At 43.0% G+C, this 26761-nt stretch overlaps 3 protein-coding genes across 3 annotated transcripts; 1 reads left to right on the forward strand and 2 right to left on the reverse strand.

The window, feature by feature from the left end:
* Window positions 1-744: 744 nt before the first annotated feature.
* Window positions 745-13916, reverse strand: LOC105889079 (WASP homolog associated with actin, golgi membranes and microtubules). The gene is made up of 10 exons (XM_012814837.3): window positions 13258-13916; window positions 10449-10622; window positions 9194-9344; window positions 8520-8689; window positions 5695-5860; window positions 4628-4812; window positions 4242-4328; window positions 3931-4026; window positions 3133-3577; window positions 745-2430 (listed from the first exon to the last, which is right to left on the reverse strand). The coding sequence occupies exons 1-10, from the start codon at window positions 13819-13821 to the stop codon at window positions 2117-2119; spliced, it is 2352 nt and encodes a 783-aa protein (XP_012670291.2). The 5' UTR covers window positions 13822-13916; the 3' UTR covers window positions 745-2116.
* A 34-nt stretch (window positions 13917-13950) lies between these two features.
* Window positions 13951-20580, forward strand: LOC105889119 (fibronectin type III and SPRY domain-containing protein 2). The gene is made up of 13 exons (XM_031569640.2): window positions 13951-14275; window positions 14472-14960; window positions 15040-15135; window positions 15229-15462; window positions 15557-15579; window positions 16135-16256; window positions 16835-16993; window positions 17315-17449; window positions 17553-17706; window positions 18088-18221; window positions 18807-18939; window positions 19334-19510; window positions 20098-20580. The coding sequence occupies exons 2-13, from the start codon at window positions 14499-14501 to the stop codon at window positions 20348-20350; spliced, it is 2082 nt and encodes a 693-aa protein (XP_031425500.1). The 5' UTR covers window positions 13951-14275; window positions 14472-14498; the 3' UTR covers window positions 20351-20580.
* Window positions 20578-26440, reverse strand: LOC105889120 (KH homology domain-containing protein 4-like). Its single transcript, XM_031569641.2, has 14 exons — window positions 26295-26440; window positions 24767-25001; window positions 24550-24669; window positions 24358-24434; window positions 24220-24272; window positions 23899-24125; window positions 23315-23523; window positions 23144-23204; window positions 22829-22889; window positions 22422-22657; window positions 22041-22154; window positions 21863-21951; window positions 21516-21607; window positions 20578-21065 (listed from the first exon to the last, which is right to left on the reverse strand). Exons 1-14 carry the CDS (start codon window positions 26309-26311, stop codon window positions 20935-20937), a joined length of 1722 nt encoding a protein of 573 aa, XP_031425501.1. The 5' UTR covers window positions 26312-26440; the 3' UTR covers window positions 20578-20934.
* Window positions 26441-26761: the final 321 nt, after the last annotated feature.

The following is a 26761-nucleotide window of genomic DNA, read 5'->3' on the forward strand; positions in this document are numbered from 1 at the left end:
GAACCATCCCAGAGGATATTTGAGGGTGTCTTTTCTCTAGGTTACAGTGCAGATTTTCCCAACGCCCAGGAGGCCTTAGCCATGTCAACTATGAAGCAGGCGTCTTTGGTTTGTGATGCTCGCGAAGCTTTGGCATCAATCAGAGCTTTGGCTCAAGACATTTCTCAATTTGCTCTTGCCACTTTTTAACGATGTTGAGTTGCTTGTGTGGTGCTGAAAGAAGTCATATGACCTTGGCCATGGTGTTCAGGGACATCTGTGTGAAGACATCTCTCTGAAGACATCCCTCAGTGATGCTGTCTGGACACACAAAGACCCATTGAATAGGACATAAGATCTCTCATGCAGCCATGCAGCTCATCCAGTTTCTATCTGGAGCCTTAAGAATCACTATAGATTTTAGTGCAGAGAGTCAATGCCACAGATAGGAGGGAAGCACTGGAGCAACAGGTCCTCCAGAGGTAGGGAGGGAACTTTAATACGACCACTAGATGGCAGTGCCATTAAATGCACACAGCACATAGTCTCAGAAGTGATGTGTTTAAGAGATTCCAGGTTTTTGCAAAGCTACACATTCATCATATTAAGGTACCTCTCAAACTGAGCTTGGATTATCTCTACAATTTCAGTTCTTCTCCTTGTTGGGCTGTGGACATTGAACTAGTCTTGCTCTTCTGTTCATAGACAAATAACTATACTAGTCTTGAAACATCATCTTGGTAATGAACATCACAATCCTCAAGGCACTTTTGCATATTTAATAATTGTGTTTTTTTGCTTTTTTTTTTTACAAACTGTATTTCCATAAAAACTGATTAATCAAAAAACTGAAAAGAACGGAGAAAGAAAAAGGCAAAGTAAAATATCAGTGCATGACATCACGCCTTCAATTTCTGATACATAGTCAGGTTAAATCAAGTGCATCACAGGGCTGTAAATCAAAAGTACATACTAACATGTTTATGCTTGAGCGATCCTTGCTTTGAGACAAAGGTCAAGGTTTATCGGATTTCTGTGGTTATAGCATATACTGCTCACAAATGAAGTCACCTTTAAAAGTAAACGCGTGTATCCCTCTATTTCATGTCAGCGTGCCTTAAACATTGCTTCTCTGCACTACCAAATATTGCCACATTAAAAAAAAAAAAAAAAAACACAAACAGCAAAATGTATGGTGGCCACATCATGGTGCACCATGTCAACATGCAACACACTATTCCTCAGGAGGAACTCCCACAAACATTTAAAAACAGACATCTTAGAAGGCTACAAGGTCATGTTTATGTGCATTTAAGTGCCGCCAGAATCTGAGCCCGTCAAAGTGCAAAGGCTGCCACTTCTTGCGTATTATTGTTCATGTTTTTTATTGTCTGGATGCTGTGTATACTCTGAACACAGGTTATATAGTTGTATGGTCTGGATGCTGTGTATACTCTGAACACAGGCTATATAGTTGTATTGTCTGGATGCTGTGTATACTCTGAACACAGGCTATATATTTTCTAAGGCCTTACTCTGCATTGAACAGTTGTTTAGTTATGTTACCAAAATCTCTTCACACCCATTCTCATTTTTAACCATTAAAAATGTATTCCAAACCCAAATATTGGAATTTCCCCTCAGTCCTGTTTTATTCCCACTAGACTGTTCCTGTTCAGAGACTATAGATTATAGCAGACTTTATAGTCCAGCAGCAAATATTACTGAACAAGTATAGTGTTGCTATCACATTGGGGTTTGTCTGACCATGGTGCTGCACCATCCAAATCGTGAGGCGGGAATCTGCAATACCCCTTTTTAGCCACTATCTAGCTAGACTGGGACACACTCTGGATCTGGCTCTGTCTAGAACCACTCCATCGTCAATCAACCCTACCAAAATCCTTGCTTCAGGTGACATTCTGCTAGACACCAAAGGAAAGGTGTTTAGGGAGGGCGTAAAGAAATCCACAATGTAGTGTTCTAAACACGAGGCAGCTTTAGTTTTTTCTCTCATTAAACATTATTGATCAGGTTACCGTTCACAGAAAGCTGGCATGTGAATGCATACAATTGGCCTTGCACAATACTTGGGATTTTCCTTGGTTTATGGTACCGAGAGGAACACAGAACACCTTCAGCTGGCCCACTCCTCAGACTGGGTGTCACCGTGGTCGTCCGACTCGTCCTCTTCGTCGTCCGAGTCCGAGGACACCCTCTTCATCCTCTGCATGGCGGCCTTGATGCTGCGCTCCAGCTCCGTGTCTCTGCTCCCCGGGGAGGCTTCTGACCTCTCCACCTTCTTCAGCTTCACCCCCTGCCGGATGGACAACATGATGCTGTCTCTGGCGGTCTCGGCCGGGGTGCCAGTGGGCTTAGAGCTCGGAGGAGGCACCTTCCTCAGCTGGATCTGGCCCCTCTGTAAGGACGCCAGCACCTCGTCCATTGAGCCTGCAGCAATACAACAACAACACAAAACCAGAACTTTAAATATAAATGACCTGCATTGAGTCAAATTCAGGTACAAATGACTTCTTCACAGATACAGCAAACAAATTAATATAATATACACACATCGACGTGGGTAATTTCTCCGAATTCAAACCCATTTTAGCAGAGGAAGAGGACTTTGGCTCAGACCTCTTGGCAGAAGACTTCACCTCAGTTACTGTGCTAAGAGCGGCACAGGATGACCCACCAATGTAAACATATATTAATGTAGCCACCAGCAGCACACCGGAGGGAAGCACAGGGGAGACAGTAAAGCAGTAACATCCTGAAGGAGATCTCAATCCAAAACCCTCCTTCATGATGGACCTGGACCCCAGACACTGAGCTAGTATTCCAGGCAAGAACTGGAGTCACCGTCTCTGCTGCCTGTTTGCTGAGCACAATCTTCTGTAGACAGTCAGAGCTTCACTGTCTAACATGAAACCATACAAAAACAAGATCTGTCTTTTCTGTTTACCAACACGGGCCTGTTTCCCAGAATGCAATTAGGTCTAGTCTGAGCCCAGCCTTGGCTTTCAGTGAAGCATCTTCAAGGAAATGAAACTTAAACAGGCATAATAAGCAAGTGTCCTGGGTCTGAGGGAACCGTCTGCCATGTTTGACTTGAAAGTTGAATGAAACTTAATTTGGTAGGTATCTTACCTATGTTTTGCTTGAGGGTGTTTTTGGCAGGAAAGGGAGGCGCCTCTTTCTCATCGAGGGGCTTTGGGGAGTCCAAGAGCTTCGGCTTGTTTGTGGGGAAGATTGGAAGAAGAGGTGGGGGTGGCGGTGCTAGAAGAAGAGGGGGAGGAGGGGGAGGAGGGGGTGGAGGAGGCGGAGGAGGAGGAGGGTTTTGAGGAGCCTGTTGAGGAGCTGTGGCTCCAGGTCCCGGAGAAACAAAGATCTGGACTGGGATGTCTCTGGGCTTTGGTTGCTTCTTCTTGGGAGAGGCAAGGGAGGAAGAGGAAGAGGAGGGTGCAACAGCACCCCCGTCTAACTGGGGTATACTGATGAAGGACAGCGGCTGGGAGGTGTCCACACATAGATTTGAGGCTCTTGGGACCGCCCTTGTCCGAGGAGTTTTCAAGACAAACTGACCTTGGCGTCTCTGGAAAAATAAACATAATTAGACATAATTGTTTGCTGTAACTCAAATCATATCACTAAATTCACTGTATACTTAACCGTCAGTGCAATCGCCTGTATTAGTATTAATATATTCAGTATTCACGGAAACAGACATTATGAAGACGGAGAAAAATCGGACAAAAGTTCGGAAACCTCAAACTGTGCCAAACATGTTTAGGAGGTGGCTGCAGAGCTCTTACAAAAGCCAAATTCATGCCAAGAAGCTCTGAGCTAGGGTCCCGTCGAGAGAGAGGGAGAACAGAGGACGCTGATTAGCCCACCTGGGGACTCATCATCAAATTTGGCTACGTGTGCTGGTGGGTGGGAGAGTACCTCTCTGAAGGACCGCAGCCTGCTGAGGGTCTTCTCCCGCTCCTGCTCCACAAACTCCTTCCTCTTCTGATCTTCCTCTTTCTGTCTGTCTCTTTTCTGCAATCACAGAACCAGGCTGAAGGCTGAGGATGTGGCACCATTTGAGAGTTGCTTTATTCAAATGAGCAAAACCCCAGAAGGGCTTTGTGCAGGCACTCATACTCGTAATACTTACATACTTACATACTTGTGAGGTAATCAAATTCCTCAAATAACAGACTTTTTAGTGGGCTAGTGAAGTCAGGTAAGGCCTATGGTGGCTACATACTCACCAACTGGACTCCATGGTGCTGAACGAACTGAGTAGTCGTCTCTTGAGCCAGGCGATCCTTCTGTTCATGAGCGACCACACACTGGTCCTAATGAGGACATACAATTTGAAACAGGTCATTCACAAGGACATTCACAAAAACGGATATGTATGGATTTTACAATCAATACCTAGCTTCAGTATTGGTTTGTATGTGGCCTGGAAAACACGTACATAATTACATGATTTAAATTTTTTTTATAAAATACAAGGTCACTTAAGAGGCTTCTCGGGGTACGTTAGGTGGCTGGAGCTTTATTTTCTGGTTCTGTTCCTTAAATGATAGTGCTGAGAATATGTTTCAGTTAGCTGCAGGTGAGAAAGAAGAAGAAGAAAGAGGACGCAGACCTTCTTATTGCGTAGGTAAGACCTTCTGGCACAGATGGCTCCTCTTTTCGTTTCCAGCTGCTGCAACCTTTTACTCAGGTTTCTGACGGGACGAGTGGCGTCATGTTGACTCGAGGTTTGGATGATGCTGTGCAGCTCCTCCGGATCCTCGTATGCGTCGTAATACTCGACATTCTCTTGCAACTCTGTGCAAAGATGACAATCTTTATCATTCACCATTTCATCCATTGGTCTGTGTTGGATAGTGGTGGATATCTAGCCATTCACCCATGTATCCTCTAGCCCAGTCTTTCAAGAGTATTAATCAAGTAAATCAATAATTTATTACCGGTAGGTAGTAAATAAGGTATACATTAATTCGTGTCCAGTCAATATCATTTCAGTTAAGATTTCCAGTCACTCAGTAGATCAAAAGCATAGTAGTACTACAGTATATACCACTGGCTCACTGTCAAGCTGGCTTGCCATCACTCATATCCCTATATAATCCTAGACTGTCAGCTCCTGTCTGGGGTTCACATCCATGCAGTGCATCCCTTTCTTCTGTCATTCATTCACTTCAATGTTCTAGTTTTTCCTTTGCCAGTAGAGGAGATTCACATCACACAACTCGTGGGTGCTCTTCATGTTTTATAAATAAATACAAAGCCAGCAGCGAGCTGGTCCCAAAACTGCAACCAGAAACAAACAAACTATTCCCCTGGAGCTGCAATTAGGGGCCATTTGCATGAATAAATCGTCCCTTGTAAATATGCTTTTGTGGCAACGGTTCAAGCATGGTTTTGTGGAAATAAATATGTGGGCCTGTCTGTTAAGGACTGAGCTTCCGTCTCTCCCTGCTGAAGACCTACTCTCCCCCCCTCTCTCGACGGTGCTCAACCCCGAAGCCCAGGCACACAGAAATGACAACTGTGTGAAAATCAGGCTATTTTGGCAGATTATCCCTGAGCCCTGACTCAGCCAGCAGATGCCTAATGCGGCTCTTTGCATAACATGTCCAGATGTGTACGTACGTGTGTGTGTGTGTGTCAGTGTGTGTCGGTGTGTGTGTTTCTTGGCATTAATACCTTTCATCTGCCGGCGCACTGTGTCAATCTGTGCCACCAGCAGCAGCTCTTCGTTTTTCAGGATCTCAAACTTAATGTCATACAGTTCCAACTGAGCCTCATAGTACTGCAGCTCCAGCTGGTCCACGCTGAGGATGCCTCCCTTCTGATCAGCCAGTCCCCCCATCTGTAGGAAGGCACAGGGGGGGATTAAGTGCAATGTGGTGCGTCTCCGGTATGGAAATGAGGAAGATCGGGATGGGAAAAGTGATGGAGCACTGGGGCTACAACTGGGTGCTTCAATTCTGCCCAGGAAAAGGCCCGGGAACATGACAATTGTGCATGTTACCTTAGCAGTGAGACTGAGATTAGACTGACAATGATAGCGCCTGAATATTACAGATAAGCAGCATGGCAAACAGAAGGAGCTGAAGGTGTAGAACAAACTGTGAGGTGTTCAAAAGATTATGCAAGCATGTCTCAAGGAATTTACTTTGTAGGCGTGTCACGGGGGCAGAAATATGAAGTCGTGCTCGCTTGCCAAGCTTGATGGAGGCTGTTGGAGGCAGAGGGGTGACTCTTGAAATGCTAATAAGCCCAGGTGGTGTGTATATATATATATATATGTGTGTGTGTGTGTGTGTGTATATATATATGTGTGTGTGTGTGTGTGTGTGTGTATATATATATGTGTGTGTGTGTGTGTGTATATATATATATGTGTGTGTGTGTGTGTGCTTTTAATTGTCTACTAGCTACCAACAAGACTTACAAAACAAGAAAACCTTTGCATATATAAAAAAACAGGCATCCCACAGTACTCTACCAACACCTACTGTAGATTCTACAGAGCTGTTGTTACTGTAGGGCTGGGTCCTTTGCACCCCTGCGGTACCAGCTGGGCAGTCATGTCTCCACCAGATACTGCACCATAGCAGAGGACATTGAGCAGTAGGGCTGAACGATTAATTGCATTTGCGATTTAATCGCGATATGATAGAACGCGATTTTCTAACCGCAACGTTCGCGATTAAAAAACGTGGTCACAAAAAAAAAAAAAAAATTCAATAATTTTATTTTTTTTAAGATGGTACATTTTGCACAGTGTTTAAAAAGTGCATGCCTAGTGTTTATACTTAAAATTACTTTTTTTAAATTACTTAAATGCACAGTGGCAAAGCCACCGATTTGTTGTTCTTGTTTCTGTAATGAGCAGTTAAATAAAAATGTAAAATGTGGGAAAGAATATTTTACACTAAATGTATCTAATATTGTGTTGGTCATATTTAAATCATTCATTACGTTTTGTTGGGAAAAAAAGAGGATAAAAAAAAAAATCGCATATCGAATCGCAATCGCAATATTTTGGTAAAAAATCGCAATTAGATTATTTTCCCAAATCGTTCAGCCCTAGTGAGCAGTCATGTCTCCACCAGATACTGCACCATAGCAGAGGACCGTGAGCAAGTGGCTCAGGGTAAACTGGATGAGGGAGTGCACATGGGCTGGTGCCTTTCTAGTGAGCCCAGCATCAAGTTGTTTAATTTAATGTGGATAGCTACAGGGAGCTGAAGGGGAACAATGAAAAGTGCTTCTTTTTCAGTTGATGAAAGAGACAGGGCGTGCCACTGCATTCTGATTCACACCTGTGAGTAGGGCATTGTCTAGACATGAGATGACAAGAGTCTACTAAAAGGCATGTGGAGCATACTCAAACAAGAAGGATTCTTATCTTTTTCTTTTTGTTGTACAGGTTGAATCTTGAAATGATTAGAAATGGCCAGTGAAAGTTAGCTAGTCATCCATCATGATCAATCATCAATAGTCATCAATCCCTCACCCAAGCTAGATGACTGTAGGACTGTCCAGTGGTCTGACAGGAATGACGGATCGAGCAGGTGTCAGCGCTGGTGGATGACTGGACCAAATAGGGTGGTGGATACTGAGAAGAGGAAGGCGGTGAGGACTGGGAGTGACTGGGTACGCTTGTTCTCACCATGCCCTGCTGAAGGATTACCCTCAGCGGTAGATAGGACCCAAGACAGTAAAGAGCTGAGATGCCCGTACGGTAGAGTCAGGACAAGAGGATCAAGAGTCGGCAGGGTTTCCAAAAGTGACAACTGCCTACGCTTGAGACCAGATTAGTTGGGGTCAAGAGTGATCAGGGTAGCATTCCACTGCTGGTGGCTGTAACGCTAGATGTCAAAGATTTAAGAATGGACTGACAAGCAATTGCAGTTAAAAGACCCATCTGACCCACTATGGTGTAATTGGTGATATTTTCTCTCCGCTACCCTGAATGTGACGTGCGGGTGAAGGTGGAGGGGTGCCATGAGCTGGTCTTGAGGACAACACACAGAGACAGAGCATGTCTGGGGGCCCATTTATATCAAGCAATGAGAGAGCACTTGGACGGGGGTAGAGATGAAGGATTGATGGAAAGCCCATTTCTAACAAATTGACTGCTCTCTCACTTTGAACGGTATAGTGTGAGTGTAGGCCCTAGATGTCAATTTGGCTCAAATACCTCATATGTATTCAGAGCTCTGTCTGGCTATGGGTCCAAACATCACATGGTGGGTAGTGTGACAGTCCACCAACAAGCCAACAGAATTCGGCAGCTATTAATTACCACCATCACTGTTTTATTTACTGTTATTATAAAATTGAATGATAATTAATGCTTTATGCCAATGCTTTGAATGTTCATTTAGTTAGTTATAATTATATTATATTAAAATATTCTCTTATACTCTCGGACAGTGTAATAAGTAACTTCAGCTGAGTTATCTTCACATTTAAGTCATGGATATGGTGTGCATGCAGCATAAGTGTGGACCTCTCACCTTTTTCCTGATCTCGGCTTTGTTGCGGTTAAGGCACATCTCCTTGGCCCGCATGTGTTGGAGTGTCTCTTTGGCAAGCAGGAACTTCAGCCTCTCTAGTCGAGGGGAGGCAAAGGTCCAGGAGGCCTGGCCAAACCTCCTCTTATCCTCCTCCATCTGCTTCAGCATCCCTGCGAACACAACTCATGTCACTGCTTGGCCCAGCTGCTCGGAGCCCTCGTGAGGGCCAGACCCACAGACAGACCCAGAGCGGAACTCTTGTTGTTGTTGTTCACTATAACTGATATGAGATGAGAGACGCTGATAGAAAATGGACTTGAAAGCTGAAAATATTTGCTTGTGTGGTTGCAAAGCAGATGATGTTTTCTTCAGCTGAGGTGGCGTGTGACTCAGTGCTTATGGGCTTTTTGACAGCACACGGGCTTTTGGGGGAGCAAACAAAGTAGTCAGCATGATGTCATGATGATCCAGTCAATTTTACACTCGCAATTGAAAGTGCCAGCGAAAATAGCAGCATTTCTGTGAGTCTGAGAGTGCACTGTTCAGCCATTTCTGACAGATCTACACATTAACAATACTAATGCCAATTGTAATTCAGAAAACAGAGCTTATACAAAGTAGCACTCAGAGGGAAAAAAAACAGGAAAACCGTCTTAGAAACAGCAGTGCAGTACCTGCCATAGCTTTTGATGTCTCCACAAAGTAGCTGACGGTGATATCCTGGATGGAGCTCACCGCATCATCTGCCCTTTTCTTCCACTCCTCCGCCTCCTTTTGCAGAGCTGCGATCCTTTTGGGGCCCAACTCTTCATATTCCAAGGATTTCTGTGCAAACAGAGGAAAAAAACAGCACCGATATCACTCTGAAGAACGTTTTGATAAAAAAAAATGTTTTACCACTGTGAAAAAGGTGTTGTGATGTGCACTGGTCAGGATGTCAGGATAACTATTTACTTGCATGATCTTGTATAGAGCCTATTACAGCACACTGAGGGTAAACAGACGCAGTTCCCCTGGCTTGTGTGAATGGACAATGGGGGCTGTGCATGTCAAAGAATAGAGGACTACTATTTTGTTTCAATGTCCAAAATTACACTCTTTGATATCTGCATCAGCACATGAATGGAAACGTTGTAATACTCCCAAATTCCATTAGTTTTGTCTGCGAGTTCTCAGCCATGTTAAAATATAGCTGGGGGTGATGAAAATGGCAGTGGCCTTAAGTAAGTCTAATGGATCTCTTTTGTCAGGGTGACCTGGTATCCACTGAAGCTCATAATTGCATTAGGCAGTCACTGCTATCTTATTTAAGTAAAAAAGGACACGAGTCCTTACTGAAGTTGGGGGGTGGCAGGGGGGCACTGTTCAGTGTGTTGAAATGTCATTAATGAGGGACAACAATACATTCTGAGACCAGGCTAGACGATTACCTATGTGATTTGATAGGTACAATTGAGGGCATCACGCTCAAAGGATCATGATATCCATTATACTCATGATTGTTGATCTATTCCCTACAAGTCTCCCTTCATCATATCCATTGTTCATATTAACCCTTTAAGGTGTTTCTATACATTTGGTGGAAAATTTAGAGGGCCCATACATGTAAACAAATACATAAGAAGGGCTAAAACAAAGTGCGTGAAGGGAATACTAATACTGAAGAACACCTTTTATTTATCATACCCTCAGAGTTGCATAATCATTGTAAATTCAGAGGCATTTTCATTTTTTGACAACAAAAATGACTTACTGCACCTTTAAGAACAAAAAAGATGGTGTAAAAGAAAGCCCCGGGAAAAAAATGATGTCATAGTGTAGTAGTAAAATATAAACAAACCTAAATTGCAAACCTTTATAATTAAATCATTTCACAACAGTAATTTGTCAAAATGCTCATGCTTTGAAACCAAGAAGGGCAAACTGTACCAGAATCTCCATCTTATACAGCATAGCCAGCTCTCTCATATCTCGAAAAGGTTGCAGCAGGTACTGATAGAAGAGCGTTGCCACGGTGACTAATTCCATGTAAGCCTCATCTTCCTCTTCATAAATCTTTAACAGTCGGATCATACTGTCTGCACCTTTGTGCTGTTGGAACATCTGAAAGAAATATGTCAAAGACCTGTTACATCATACAATAATTCAGACCATGACTTGGGGGTGACTTTATTATTCATTTATCTCTGTCTAGGTGATAAATACTCTACGTGAGTTCATAATGAGAAAAAAATCTATACCCTGCACAGTTGACAATTACAAAATAATTGGGTTAAAAGCACACAGTAATAAATAAATAAACCAATGGTATACGAGTACCAGGCTGTTGTCGTGTCATTTCATGTATCCTACAGTGGTCTCACAATCCCACACTAACACCAAAGAGTGTTGTTTGTTGAAAGAATACAACTGAAACAAGAAACTTCTGCCACAGAAGAATTTTCCATGGCATATTTGGACTGGTCACCGATGATCATGGCATATTTGGACTGGTCAACGGTGATTAAGGCATATTTGGACGGGTCACCGGTGATTAAGGCATATTTGGACTGGTCACCGGTGTTTACGGACCAAATGTTCTATGAACCAAAAGTTATACAGCCTAAAAAAATGACAATGACACTGTTGTGTAATCAATCAGCACCATCCTCAACACCACAATCATGCTACCTCCTTTTATAACAGGTAGAAATTCTATTCCATCACACAAGTGTTGTGTAACTCAACACACTGGTTTCTCATTCTTCTTAAGATTATGCGATTGCATACAAGTCTCTGTGGGAACAATGTCATTAAGACAGAGTGGGTATGAGCAACAGCCACACATGCCAACAGAGGTGGCAAAGACGCGGAGCTCCATCTGAGACAGCCTTTGACATCTTGGCCAGGGAAGCACACAATATGTGCATGAGTCTGCATGAGGGGAGTTGTACAGCTGACTCTCTCCACAGTGATCTTTGTTGCCGCCCACTGCTGCCGGTCTGTAACCGACTCAAACCACAGAGAGGGGACCTGGCGGTGAGAACCCACAGTACTCCCACTCACTGTGAAGTCCTAATCCACTTCCACAGCACACCCATCACACCACAGCCATTAAACACACACAGGCACTTTGTGCTCCGCATCCTTAGCTAGACGGGGAGGAATTACTAGAGTGGTGATGGAGCATACCAGAGTTTAAAAAAAAAAATACAAAAAAAACACTCAAGAAAAACAGGTAGGCCTTGCAGTTAGCTGTGACCTTTACCTGTTTTTCTCTCAGGTTTCCTGTAAAGTTCCCTGAAAAGGGTAAGCACCAGTTGGCTTTTTGAAATCCATTTCAAATGGAGCAGATGGCCAATGGGATTACAACAAATCACAATGATGACAGATATAGACAGTCTTCTATATGGCAAGTGTAAAATTAAATATTAAAAATATTTCTTTTCTTACATGTAAATCCTCATTATTATCCTCATCATTAACTATAGGCCTATACGTATCAAAAGTAGTAAAGTAACATCATGGGGGTAAACCATGGCATACCAGTGCCCAATTACAACATTTCCATAAGGCCTAGTCATCAGGTCAGAGATCCTGGAACAGTCCTTTATGCGTCTAGGCAGAGTGTTTATTTTGTAGACTTTTCAGGAACAGGATGTAGACCTGTGCTATAACTAAGCCTATTATTAAAATCTGCCTTTTCAATGCTGCTTTGCAAACTGGATAACAGACAGATTAAGCAAATAGATTAGATAGATTTTAGAGAGGCAAGGGTTGATATTAGGAGTTCTGCAGCAAACGAAAGGCTGTCATGGTGTTCCATGACACAGATGTGGCACGGTAGCCCCACCTGAAACTGAAACATTTGAAAGACCCCTTTTACTACTCTTTTAACCCAAAGTAGCCTGCATGTAGCCATGAAAGCACACACCATAATCTATTTCACTATTCACGCTATTCTGCATCCAGCAGAACATTGAGGTGTCAGTGTGGGGAGACTCGACTACAGGGTCAGAGCTCACTACAGCAAATCTAGAAAGCCTCATTTATGAAGAGTAAACTAGATTGGGGAAACTTGCTTTCATTTCTCAGCATACTTGTTGGCATGCTGTGCATTTTGTTCTTACAGGATGATGTTCACTGTTCACTGTATACTCAATACACAAACAATTATCATCCATATGCTGGTAATAGCATGCTGCTGAACACACATGCAGCACATTATGAAAGTAAGACAAAGGATACATCAATTGATTTAAGTTTTTGCTCATATATGCTAATCATTACAACACAATATGCCGAAATGCATTGACTTCAGACTTCTATCTTACTATGCCAAACATACAACAAGAGTCATCATTTGTTTTCAATGTTTTTACAGAACTAAGTTAAGTAGGAGATTGGTTTAATGAGCAGAAATCCCAATACAGAGATAGACAGTCTTTTATACGTCTTTAATAAACTATGACCCCTGGTCATACTACAGGTTACAACATTCATAATTTGAACCCTAAACCTACTCACTGAAAGCATGTGCCAGGCCATGTACAATGTAGGCCTAAAGGCAAGACCTACTAAGGAAATACCAAGTGAAAGCATCGTATAAAGCTATAGAACATTTATATTCCATCATACCCAGGAACTACAATGCAATAGCTTTTAAATAGTCTTTTAGCATTGCATATATATCCAAGCCATTTACGTTACCGACAATCTGTAGGAAGCCACCTGTCATGTTCACCTAGGCCAAGCTCACCTTTCGCACAAGATCTTTGGCTCTGGCAACTTCATCTTCCATTGTTTTGCTCCTGAACTCTTGAAGATTTTCAAAATATTCTTCCACATCTCGCTCATCGTTGTTAAATAAAGAATCTAAAACAATCTTACGGCCACACACGTCAATCGCTGTGCTGAAGTATTTTTCGAGCTGGCGACAGGGGGTATCAACATCTTTGTCTTCTTGGTTCCCTGTCCGATTAAGAAATATAAGGTCCCATATATTTCCCTCCTCAAAGTCTAACAAATCGGGGAAATATGGAGCCAATACATCACCAACACATGTAAACTGGCGGTGGACATTTTTTAGATCATTAACGGAGAACAATCCGGCCCAGCTTGTTTGTGTATCTCCGACTGCTAGTTCTTTTCGTTTCTGTCGCTGAAGTGTTCTGTTGTGACAAGTGACAGCGAACTTGGATTCGATTACGTTCCACTGAACGATAAACCCCAATTTAAATGTCTCGTTCTCATCAAACAAATTACTTTTAATTGCGACCCACTCATCTAGACTATCCAAGCGATCGAAATCTACACTATTCATTTTCGGTAAACATACACAACTCCAGTTTCACGCTAGCTACTGTGTTTACACCGTCCGCCATATGCATGACGTATTATCCTTTTACCTTCAACTTTGACCTTTTGATCACATGCTCGGGAAATTCCATACCACGTGTCAAATATTATTGCAGGTTATGCTATAGTATTCTTTCAAAACCAGCCATAAATCCTTAACAGCTTTTTAAAAATGTGTTACTCAGTAAGTACAAATTAGTCACATTGTTACAACAGTTTATGTGCGCAAAGTTAAACGCAGAACTGAAAGGAATCACCGAAAGGAATGAGGGTGAAATATGAGCAGCTGTTGACTTCGTCTATATTTGTCACAAGTTGCATGTCGCTTATCCTATTTGGTGTGGTAAACTGAAGCCCAACCTAGGCTAAATGGGACACTGAAATGGACAATATCGCGGAATGAAGTCCTATCAAAATCTGTAAGTGAGGCCAATACAATGTGGAAACTTGCCTGGTTTGCAATATTGAAATAGAGGGCGCTTCAACACTCGTATATCTGCCTATTTGACTGGACATTACACGAGAGTTAACGCTAAACTCGAGAAAATAGTTGAAGTGATATTACATTTTGGTATCGTGTTCTATTCTGTTTAATTATTATTCCTTCGTTTCCAGCCAGTGCAGTATATTACTCTTCTCGATATGGATCTGTTTGGGGGCACACTGGATGTCATTGCAGAGGAGATGACCGTTAGTGATGATGAGGGCCAAGTTGAAGATCGCTCCAAAGCATTTATGGACATGTACAGTATAGAAAACAGAACTCAAATGCAAGGTGCCGAGGTGCAGGCCACACAACAGGTTTCCACTTTCCAGCGGTTTTCTGTGGACACAAATGAATCACTTCACTTTGAACCCTACATACCTGAAGAAGACGAGAGTGGGCATGTACTGGGCGATGATGACGTGTTTCTGACGGGAAATGAAAGTGCATTTGATGAATCAAAGGAATTGATGGAGGGACGTACAGCTCAGACTGAGAGCGACACTCCTGATGCCTACTGCACCGACTGTCAGACTCCCACTTATGCATTTAAAAAGCTTGCTGGGCCTCACAAGAGCCACAGGGTCATCTTAATGAAGAAGGCAGCTCAAGAAATTAAGGTATAAGGCCTGAGTCATATTCAGTAACACTTCCATAAATATAGTGCAGTTTTAATGAAGTCTTACTTTACCTCGACAGAATGACATCAATAAAACAAGAAACAAGTTGGAAGAAAAGATTACTCAAATGGAGAATTTTGCAGGCAACCTTGAAGAGATATTTATCACAGTAGAGGTAATAGGGTTATTCTACTATAGTTGTGCTGTCTCAGTTATGAATAATAGAGTGCCAGATTACAGACAATCACGAAATTTTGCATCTCTGCAGGAGAACTTTGGCCGGCAAGAACAGAACCTGGAGCAGCACTACAATGAAGTTCTCCAGACACTGGCCCACCGATATGATCTGAGGGCATCAGCACTGGAGGATGAGAAGAAAATGAAGCTAGAGTCTCTTTACAATCAGCTGATTGACTGTGGGAGAACGTTGGATACTAACAAAGAGCAGATTGAGGAAGCCCAAGCACTCTACAGAGATGAAAACAAGTATTTGTTCCTTCAGGTCAGTTCTCTTTGCAAAAAAACAAATTGTCATACATTTATATACTTCTTCATTTTGGTTGGTTGCCTTTATGATTTTGAATATCATTTGACAGACAGTAAAGCCCATCATGAAGAAGTAAGTACCAGTGATGGATGTGCTCCTATGGCTGTTTGACACAGGAGGGGGAAATAATGACTGCTACTGTTTTAATCTCGATATATTCTGAAAAAGAAGATTTTCCCTCAGCATGATTTTTCATGTGTTAACAGTGTTTGACCATTGTGCTGATGTTAACCGGAAATGTGCTTGAAAATGCTACATGTGCTGAGTTGGTGTCTACTTGTGTTTTCACTCATTATTCCCCTGCTTGCATCTTCTTAATCAGAAGCATCGTAGACTGAACACGAAGTATTCAATATTACTGTACATGATATTCTTACAATTTGCCGAACCCATAGGGATGATCAACATGGTCCCAATGTTGTTGAATATAGATTTGGAACTGTTGGGCATTTTGGCAGTATTTTGTGCATGGGAGTGTTGTAAGGGGGTTGTTTTGTGACTGGGTGAACATGTGCTCTAACGATGTCCTTTGTGTTTGGTTTGCAGAATTTCTGCATTTTTTGGTAACTGGGATCAATATTTAGTTTACTGTGTGCTTGATGGTTTAATGTGTTTGTTCCAAAACAGCATTGAGAAACTTGCTATAGAGGAGCCAGACCTCAAGATCGCTGCTTCCTTGGAGTTTGACATCCCAGCAGCTGATTTGTCTGACGTCAAACAAATGATGGATTCGATCAATGCTGTCCCAGGTTTTGGTCGTCATGATGGTGTCTTCATGCAAACACAAAGCCACTACAGCTGTCAGGGTGGCCTCATAAAGTCACACCCTTTACGTTTGTGACAAATACCAGACATTCATGTTAGAACATTCCTGTTCACCCTGTAGAAACAGGACCTACGTATAGAGAGCCATCACACATCAGTTACATTCTCTTGTCTAGGTCATTGCAGTGCCACATTAGTCACAAAAAAAGAATGGTAACCAAGAATACCATCCCTTACAAATCCTTTAGTTGTCAATTATTTGTATGATAGGTGTAGAAATTGTAGTATTAATCCTGTGATCAACAGTCTGGTAATATGTTGTTAACAGTTGGTTTGCATGCAGTTCTGACAACCCAAGTGTGGTAGAGAATCCTATTTTAGAAATTTCATGCAAGTTATTTAAATAGAATATAGTCACAGTAAATATGACATGGTGTAGTTTCAAAGTTTACCTCTGGATTGTGTTAACCTCTCCTCTATTGAAGAAAAGTTTCATTCTAACGATATTTAGGGGAACAAGTAAGGTACTTTAATGGTGTTGCTCTCTGAACTTGTGTTGCAGCTCCCTCAGCTCCAGTCATGAACCCACAGATCCCCAACTCTGCCTCCTGCACCTCTCTGCGTGTGTGCTGGAGCCTGTTCTCTGACGACACGGTGGAGTACTATGAGCTCTACAGCAGACCCATCTTTGAGGACATCACTGTGGAATCTGATCTGGAAGGTAACACTATGAAACGGGCAGCCTTCACTCAACACTTTAATCATCCCAGACTTTGGCATTAAGAATTAATATCAGTTGACAGAACAGGGCTATGACACATGGGAGGTACTTGGGGTTCTCTTGATTTCTAATGTGGAGTGACAAGCCTGTTTAATCGGTGTAATTATTCTGGCACCATCCTCGTGTGCATTCCTTCAGTGGTACTCTGTTGATTATTTATAACTCTTCCCTACATTACAGGTAAAATGTCTTTATCAGTCTTGATTGCCCATAGCCTTCCCAGTCTTGTTATGTTTCATTACATGTGTGTTCCCTGTGTAGAGGTGAAGGTGAAGGTGAAGGAGACTCACTATACCGTCGCTGATTTACTGCCCAATGCACAGTACGAATTTTGGGTCACTGCAACCAACACCACAGGCATCAGCCCAGCCAGTGAGAAAGCTGTTTACATGACAGGTAAAAAAATAACATGATTTCTCAGACCTGGTGCAGACACAACTGATCTAATTTCAACCCAGTGTCTGGGCACCAGAGACATCATCATTCGTGTTCTCTACAGTCCCTTCCCCTCCTGTCATCAAGCCACGCGAGTGCACCAGTTGCCCAGATGCTGCCCTCGTCCGCTGGGACTCTGGCAACACCAACCCTGTGGATTCCTACACGCTGGAGCTGCTTGAGATGGGGGCAGAGTCGAGCAAAGCCACTGTGACAGAGTAAGCAAGCACAGCCCGGTATGGCAAACACTTTACATGCACTGCAAGTTGCAACCCCATCTGAGCTTTTTGTGCATTTATAGTCTGGTGGGTATCTCTCCATGCTCTGTGCTTCATTGAAAAATGAGTGGGTGGAAAATGAATGCCTTAATGTGTTTCTTTTAAAGGTTACACGGAACAAATTCTCGTACCTTATGTTTTATCAGCCTCAGGCATTGTTGTGTGCAAGTCAAATACGTGGTTTTCAGTTAGTGCTTGAAATCTTCATAGGGCATAATAACGGAGTTAATGAACCAGCGCCCTAGCTATACTTTGCCAAATCACTGCTTCCTCTTGCTAGTTGAGCTTGAGCTTGATAACATTCTTTTGATATTTGAACAGGTCCATTGTGGCCATTCCTACTTGTGAGAGCTTAATTCAGCTGCAGCCAGGAAAGTGCTACCAGATTTACGTCAGGGCTGTGAATATTGGCGGCCCTAGTGAGAAAAGCGAGTCATTTACTGTGACAACAACAGGTGAGATCCCATATCTGTGCTTATCAATGATCAGGGACTATGGGGAAACACATTTAATAGTCCCAGTTACCAAAGGAAATAAATACAGTGGTATCTTAATACAATCGAATGTTTCAAGTGGAACTTCACTAACTGCATCATTTTGAAAAATGCCCAAAAGTGGGCAAGGGACTGAGGGGGTTAGGTTTGGGTAAGGCAAGGGGGTGTGGTTAAACTCCTGTGAAAGAGCCCCGGTCAGCAGGACTCATTCACAATTTTGTCAATATTAATTTTTCCAATAGTAACACTAGCATTATTATTATTATTATCATTTAGTTTACAGCTAAGAAAACACAAGTGCAGTTACTTTAATGTTTGAACAAGCCAATAAAGGCATTCATTGTTGTTTTACAGAGGAAACGTACTATTAAATTCTAATTTGTGGAAATCAAAATCCACCTAATTACTTTTTATATTATGACTAGCATAATAATTGCATTGGATAGATTATGCCAAGGTTGTTTGATGTTAATGAATTAATCCTTTGACACCTTCCGTGGCACCAAATCCTTGTGGGTTTTATCCAATCACACTTTATATTTTCAGGAACATTCTTTCACCTTCTGGAGGACACCGCACATCCATGCTTGAGTGTGTCAGAGGACGGTTTCACCATGTTCTACACACATGATGAACTGCCTTTGAGTGAAATGGCCTTCAGTGACAATACCTTTGCAAGGTGGGCCTATTTTTGTATTGTTAGATGAAGCAGATGGTCATGCCACATCAATGAAACCATGCAACCGCCATCTAAAGACATCTGATCAATAATATGCACGCCATCTTGTACCAGTTTTAACTGTTAAGATGCTGGTAGTCAATTTTTTTTTAATGTTTATAAACCAGAGAAAACCACTGCGCATTTGCAAAACCGATTACTTGTTGTACTCTCAAAAGGCTTGTTATTCACATTCTGAATCATTATTCAAACCTTTAAGTTCCATTATTCTCCCTTGTACGTCGCTTTGGACAAAAGCATCTGCTAAATGTAAATGTTTAAGCAAGTTGACTGCAGTTAAAAGTTGCACTGTTACAATAGTCTGTACTATGTCTCATTGTCATGATTTGTTCAGATGTGTGGCAGTGCTTGGCGATTTGATCCCAGTGCGAACCAAGCATTATTGGGAAGTAGAGGTGGACCCCCACACTGAATACAGAATCGGAGTGGCATATGAAGACACCCAGAGAAACGCCTACCTCGGAGGGAACAACACTTCCTGGTGCATGAGGCATGTCCTCACCCCATCCCGGTAAGATTCTCAGGGGTAGTTGCATCATCTGCAGTTCCTCACCTTTGGTTGTAGAAGTGGTTCATACATCCACACAGGGCAGGGGTGGCTAGTGAGTGAGGCTTGAAGTCTGGTTATGTAGTGTAGCTGCAATTAGTAGACTACTAATAAGGACAAGAGGAAGTGGCAAAAGCGGTCATTTGCCGTTCAGTCTGGCAACACAAATGACAGCAGCTACATTCATCCACCCAGCAGGCCTACAGAAAACACGACCCGCTTCGACCATTTGAGTCAGCTTAGATGAGCGATCAATACAGAGCTTTGCCATCAAAGGAGAGAGCAAATCTCCTCAGCGCTTTCTTTAGTGCATTTAGCTTTAGAACAGGCAAAGAAATGTAATTGTGAAATGCCCATAGCATTACGGATTTCTGTTGCTATGGAAACACCTTTTTTTCAGCACAAACCAGGGCAGCTCCTGACTTGGGCAAGGCATTTGCCAAGTCTTCATGAGCCACTGCAGCGCATAGCAAAGCACAAGACACCACTGCAGGCAAGCGTGGCTGAGCCTCTAGATGCATCTGTTGTCATTTTTCATTCTTTTCCTATAGGCACAAGTACGAGTTTCTGCACAATGGCTGGACACCAGACATCAGAATAACCAGCCATCCCTTGAGAATTGGTATGGCACTGGACTACGACCAGGGGAAGCTGTCCTTCTTCAATGCAGATTTGGCTCAACACCTCTATACCTTTCGCTGTCAGTTCCTTCACTATGTTCATCCCTGCTTTGCCCTGGACAACCCAGGAGCTCTTACACTTAAAAACGGCACTACACCACCAAACTACATTAGCTTTGTCTAAGAACCTCTCAAATGATAACCATGTGCCAGATATATAGCACAATAAGGGAGGGTTAATCAACTGTAATACATTTTAGTTAAGTTGGACATCACATTGTATAAATGAGCATTCACATATGGCCATTTTGAGTAGTGTTTTAGTCACTAAAGGAAACTAAGTGATGAACTACAAATCAAAGTATGTTTTTCCCATGAGTGTCGACGGGAAAAATAAAAAGTAATTGTAAATTGTTTCAAATACTTTTATTACAGTATTCCATGGGAACAGACTTGCACCATTTTCCAAATAAGAAAAGTGTTTCACTGAAATTTACAGCATACATCAGTTATTGGTGCAGAGCATTTAAGAAACCAGGAAGGGCATCATAGGCATAAGCTTATCTTTTTCCTGTTTTTGTTAAAATTACCCTTCACAAAAAAATGTGTCGTAAATGGCAAAATGTAGCAGTCTTTTTCCTGGTGGACTCTTATGTATGGATGTGTGTGTGTGTGTGAAGATCTGGTAAATTTGTATGAATGTGCTTGAACTTTGGCCAGGCGTTGCTGTGAGCAAGGCCATGTGGGAGCAGGGGGGTTTGAGTAAGTTTAGGAGTTAGCCTTCTTACTGCAGCGAGTCCTCTCCTCTTCCTCGTCAGAGGAGTCTCCTCCATAGGGCACGAGCCCCGAGCTATCCCCCGGCAACTTCAGCTTCTTGGGCACCTCCGCCTCAACTGGACCTGCAAAAGATAGGTCACAACAGAGAGCGAGAGAGGGAACGGGGAAGGGAGAGATAAAGAAAAGAAAAAAAAAAGAGATATGTCGAGCCCCATGTGAGCCGTAGAACATGTCAGATCCACAGAGAGGGAGGAGGGTAGATCGGTCGCCATAACAAGGCAGGCGCCCACACATCCGCAACAGCCACATCCAACGCAACATGTAAAAGAGAAGAGACAAAGGAGAAACAGAGAAAAAGAACATATAAAAGAACAACAAGTTAGTGGTGTCCGGCTTGGGTGGGCCATCCAGGTCTCCTTTACTCTGGGGGAGAAAAAGGATCGCAGGGTTTTTTTGTTGTGTTTTTAATGACTCTGCTGCACAGGGCAGACCAAGGCGAAGTTGGACTGAGCAGAGAGGAGCCATCATGCATTAATGGTTAGGTGGGCAACATTTGAAAGCGTAGCGCCTACCCGCGACGGGACACAGATCCTCCATGGGCGGGCTGTCCCTCTGTCTTTTGCGAGTGCCCGTCAAAGGTGTTGGCGGAGGAGGCATCAGGAACCTGCAAGAGAGCATAGGGTTTTTAGAGACGTCCATCCATGAGGACTCTCCACCATCATCACAGCCTGTGATCCTACTCCTAAATTACCACTGCACTTGGTGCCAATTTCCCCTCTATCAGGGGAGCCGGGCAAATTGGTCAATTACAGCTCCCTAAAGGAGACCTACCGGACAAGAAAGGTATTTTCTACCCTTCAAAAAGTTGGTGTGCTGTGACACTGTAGTTATGGTCGATATAAAAACATCTTACACTCACCTTTCTGTAGTTTTCCCCTCATCTGAGGACACGGGAGGAGGCGGAGGCGACGTTTGTTCTTCCCGTTTCACGTCTGCCCTGGATTCAGACTGCAGACAGGGACACAAAAGGCTCAGGTGTAAACACTCCACCAGGAAACAGTCATGTGTGAGCGAAAGCTACAGTTCAGCTACCGTACCTCGTCCTCATTGGTGGTTTCGGTGTCTTCCTGAAACTGGCGCTTGGGGCTTGCTGGACGCGGAGGACTGGTTGATGGACTGCTAGTGGCACCACTGGAACTGGTTCCCTGGTCCTTGAACAGAGCAGAATGATAGACTACTGCTATCTTGATGTGCATGGCATCAGGACTGCAACCAGACAACTCAAACTCATTTGAAAATGCAGTTTATATTATAACCAAGTCATTTAATACCAAGTACTTTTTCTACACAGATAAAATGTTTTTTGAGAAGGTCCTTTAATTAAATATACCACCATTAAATTACACTAAGATATAAGCCAAGAATCAGGTACATCTCAAAACCCCAGTGAAAAAAGATGCCAAACTGAGAGGACATACCTGTAGTAAGTAGGGAGGGGGTTTCCTAGGACACACTGGATACTGAACCATTGCCTGGGAAGATTGAGGGGTTGTCGACAGGTTAGAATGACTGGGGTGACCATTTGCACTACCCCAGTAACCAGTAGCTCCTGGGTATGCTGAATAGCCGCCCGGGTACCCATTTGCTGGGTAGTTATACCAGGACCCCTGGCTACTGTAATTGCTATTAGCTGGGTATCCATGAGCTGGGTATGCTGAAATGAAAGTATAGAGATAATGTTAAAATCACGGTTAGCCACCACTACTCCCAGGTTGACACTGACCCCAACTCTTGCCACTACAACAAAGACCATGAATCAAAGCTGCTATTTTTTGGGTTACACCTCAACCGGTATTGGGGGGGGGGTGGGGGGGAAAGCACACACCTCCTTGAGTGGACCCCGTCGCAGTGTAAATGGACACCATCCGGTCATGCTCCACTCTGACCTGGAGGAATAGTGAACACAAGAATAGTTTAAAACATTGCAACGTTTATGAAGAACTAAACAAGTCATGGTTTTCAGACCATGCGCATGTAAGTGAGTGATGAACTATTCTGACCTATTTCTGGAGGTCAGGCAGTTCAACTCACTGTTACTCTAGGAGGTGGGTATCGGTGAGTGCCATAAGTCTTACAATAGCGTCACCTTCTTAACCTCCACATTTCTGACAACGGATGACGGGGAAATAAATTAACTCACGGTTTCCAGCAGACTCTCTGTTAGCTTCTTTGCAGCTTCCAGTCCAGTCTGGTTTGGGTGGCTGCAAAGATAGCAGGATCATCAATGCAAGGTGATACATCAGCACATGCATGTACTTGTGAAATAAAAAATCTACAACTTTGTTTGTTGGCATACGGTAAAGTTTCGTACCTGATGTACACGTATAGCGGCTCGAATGACTCTCGTCGTGATGCCTGCTCGATGTACCCGGAGCCTTTCCCTCGCAGGAAGACGCGGGCGCCGGTCTCCGTCTGGATGTGCCCCAGATAGGTGCCCCCCGGGCCCTCCACCTTCTCATTCACATTAAACGAGGGCAGCGCTTGATCCACACCCACAAATATCTTGGTATGGACGAAATTCTGCATAGGAAAAAAACAAAAAATGTTTTACATTTACTCAAGGTTTCAGATCTATCCGCCTGTCCATTAGAGAAAGAGCACATTTGGTTGCCAGGGAAAGCCTGTCAGCAGAAGCAGTAGACCATGGACTCTGTCTGAAGGCCACAGTCTTTCTCTCTGCTAATTTTGCTGTAGGAGGTGGGTATCAGCAGGAGCCACATAGTCTTAATTGGCCCTGCCTTCAAAAACCTCCAGTCATTGCCAAAAGTCAAAAGCAATGGGCTGCATCATTGGAGAAAAGCTCACCAATTTGACAAGAATTTGCTTTATTAATTTGAGGACACATTAGTCAAGACATTAAGAAAAAAAGTTTTTTTTTTTTTTAAAGAAACATACCCCTGAATGTCCACCATGTGAGTTTGTAGACCTTTGGTTGTTATGTGAATTGGGCAGTCGGGTCATACTTGGCATCTGGAGCCTCGGCGGCTGCTGTGGGGTGGCGGGGCGCGGTGGCTGCGGGTACACAGGAAGTGTGGGCATCACAGGCCGCTGCTGTCCTCCGGCAGCTGCGGCTGCCCTCATCACGTCCTCTGAAATTATCGTCTTTATCCGCTGGACAGCCTCTGAAGCAGGAACAGACACTGGGCTTTGGATATTGTTTTTGGAGGAGAGCGAATTGATACAAAACTTCCTAAGACGACATGATTTGCTACTTACTGTTGACCTCCTCCTGACTCCGTCCTTGAACATGGAGATATAAAGGTCTCTCACTACATAAAAAGAGAGTCAATTAGGACAGGCCTTGGACAGCATGGTAGTTATTTTACCAGTACGTGTTATAAGGTGAATACATGCCCTTTCACAGAGGACTTGGCAGTATTGGTCATGTACAGGCCTTTGGTTGAAACCACAGCTCCACTGAACTGACGAATCTGCGAAGAAAAGGCCAACCACCATCACAGGTAAGAATAATCTTCTTTAAAATACGTAGGTATTGTGACAAGACAAATGTTTACAACAGAGGAACAAAATTCAAATGGGAGTTACCTCTTCCTGAGTTTTCCCTTTTGTGAGCAGGTTTCTGCAATTTATGGGCACATCATTGATATCCACTTCAGTAACCACAACTTCATCAGTGGTACTTGAGACGGCTACACACGGTGCAATCTGAGAGCAAAAAGGCTACAAGTCAGTGACTGCATTACATACAAGCACTACTGACTCACATACAGCCATAGATTTAGAATTCAAAAACTTTACAAACCTTACTGGGCAAAGGTTCAAGTGTTTTCATTTTCCCTTTAGCCATAAGCATTGCATTTATTTTAGCCGCCATGGCTGCAGCCATCTCAACACCACCCTGAGGAGCACCTTCTTCTGATGCTGGACCCCCAGATGTCGGAGGCACGTTCGATTGTGGTACAGCTGGTGGAACTTTTGTCATTTGAGATGCTGGAGGAGCACCTTTGGATTTGGGTTGGTCCCATCTACTTAAGCATCTGTGTGAGAATGGAGAGACACTAATTTTTACTTTTGGTGCTTTGTGATGCATTTACAACACCCAGTGCAAACAGCAACTATTGTTTGTAGTAAAAGTAGGCCTTAACCACGCTCTAGGGTTGCGGCCTGTTCAAACTACATATTTTATAGGAGGATAGTATCGGCAGAACTACATGGCTTTGAAAGTCTGCCTTCTTGTCCTCCAGAAGTGGAAATCCAGTCCAAGAGATAATGTTCACTGTAATAAATGCTAGTTTAGTATGCCAACATCACGTTACCACGTTATAAAACACCACAAGCCCCAAATGATGGATAACTATGTTAAAGATAACGCTGATAACATTTGTTTGGGGCAAGGGAAGAGCTCATATACTAACGTTGGCCTACCTCAGGTGTTGATTGGGCAATTAACTTCCGTCAACGTTAAGAAACATGGGATTTCATTTATAAAAATCTGTTTAACAACCAACAACTGGTTACAGTTAACTGGTTTAAATGTTACGCCTAGCGTTGGCGGCCTGCAGTCCAAACCATAAACGAAGGCCCAACATTAACTTGCTTGTTAGCGATATTCACATGCAAGCGAAACGAAAAAAACGCAGCCTAGCTCAGGCTATGGCAGCTACATATCGATAGCTTACTGGGATAGCTAGAGAACGTCTTTGCTAATGAATAACAGCAATTTAATGTATACGTTAGACGTCTATGAGCCACAACACGGCACATTAAATAGTCCAGTTTACCACAGTAGAATTCGTAGTATTGGTTTCTATCTTCAAAACATAGTAATCCACTGAAATGGCTTAATGTTAGTTAACATTAGCCAGATAGCATGTCTAGCTACATACCCACAGGAGGCTAGCCTACAACATAAACCACTGATCAAATGCAACAGTTAGCTAGCTAGCACGCGAATGAACTTGCTAACTAGCCTATATTCTGGCGTGCTATCTACAAACGAGAACACATTTAGGTATGGTGCCGTTTGTGTTATAGTATTAGCTACCCGAGAATATTGTGTATTGATTCGTGAATACCATCCTGGGGTAATCTTGATATACTAGCGAGCAAACAACACGGGCTAACTATTTAGGTGGGAATGTGCGTCTCTGGAATGTAACAGCTGGCTAGCTACTTAGCTAGCCAACGATAGTTAACGTTAAGCACAATCTTGCACAATGTTTAACAAGCAAGCTAGCAATAGCTAGCATGGTTCTCGATTTACTAAATTACGTGGTCTAAGAGAATCATGAGAATCTTAGATGAAATATGTATCTAAAATAAAAACTTACGGTGTACCCGATGCCATTTCAGGTAAAAATATCCACCACGTCAGCTAAACGTTTTGCATGAACTTTCTCATCGAGGGCATACGTCCGAATTTAAACGAAAGGCACAAAAGGCCACTGGTAAAGTGGAACACAGGCGGAAATACGTCACTGTTTTATGCAACACCAGCAATCGTGAACTCGCAGGCAAAATGGGAATCTTAACATTTTAAGACTCAAACATGTGACGAATGCACTCATTTCAGACAACTTTGGTTACTCTTACACTCAACTGCTATTGTATCAGATGTTTTAAATCCGCATGGTTCACTCTTGGCGGAATCTGCTCAGAATCTTTAGAACGACAACATAGCTGAAGTTAAGAAATATTCCGAGCCTAAACCTGATTGGAGTAGGCTTCATAGATTACAAAAATACGACGCTTCCATTTGACGGTAAATTCGGATTGAGTGGAGTGGTGCTTTGGTCCC

Source organism: Clupea harengus, chromosome 6 (assembly GCF_900700415.2).
Source record: "Clupea harengus chromosome 6, Ch_v2.0.2, whole genome shotgun sequence".
NCBI lineage: Eukaryota > Metazoa > Chordata > Actinopteri > Clupeiformes > Clupeidae > Clupea > Clupea harengus.

Coding starts and splice junctions, on each gene's coding strand:
- LOC105889119 (XM_031569640.2), top strand. CDS start 14,499: ATGGATCTGTTTGGGGGCACACTGGATGTCATTGCAGAGGAGATGACC. Junction 14,961..15,039: donor AGGCAGCTCAAGAAATTAAG/GTATAAGGCCTG, acceptor TTACCTCGACAG/AATGACATCAATAAAACAAG. Junction 19,511..20,097: donor CATGTCCTCACCCCATCCCG/GTAAGATTCTCA, acceptor CTTTTCCTATAG/GCACAAGTACGAGTTTCTGC.
- LOC105889120 (XM_031569641.2), bottom strand. Junction 24,273..24,357: donor GCCAAGTCCTCTGTGAAAGG/GCATGTATTCAC, acceptor CTTTTTATGTAG/TGAGAGACCTTTATATCTCC. Junction 21,608..21,862: donor GAGGGGAAAACTACAGAAAG/GTGAGTGTAAGA, acceptor GCTCTCTTGCAG/GTTCCTGATGCCTCCTCCGC.
- LOC105889079 (XM_012814837.3), bottom strand. CDS start 13,821: ATGAATAGTGTAGATTTCGATCGCTTGGATAGTCTAGATGAGTGGGTC. Junction 8,690..9,193: donor GACATCAAAAGCTATGGCAG/GTACTGCACTGC, acceptor TTGTGTTCGCAG/GGATGCTGAAGCAGATGGAG. Junction 3,578..3,930: donor GGCTGCGGTCCTTCAGAGAG/GTACTCTCCCAC, acceptor TTATTTTTCCAG/AGACGCCAAGGTCAGTTTGT.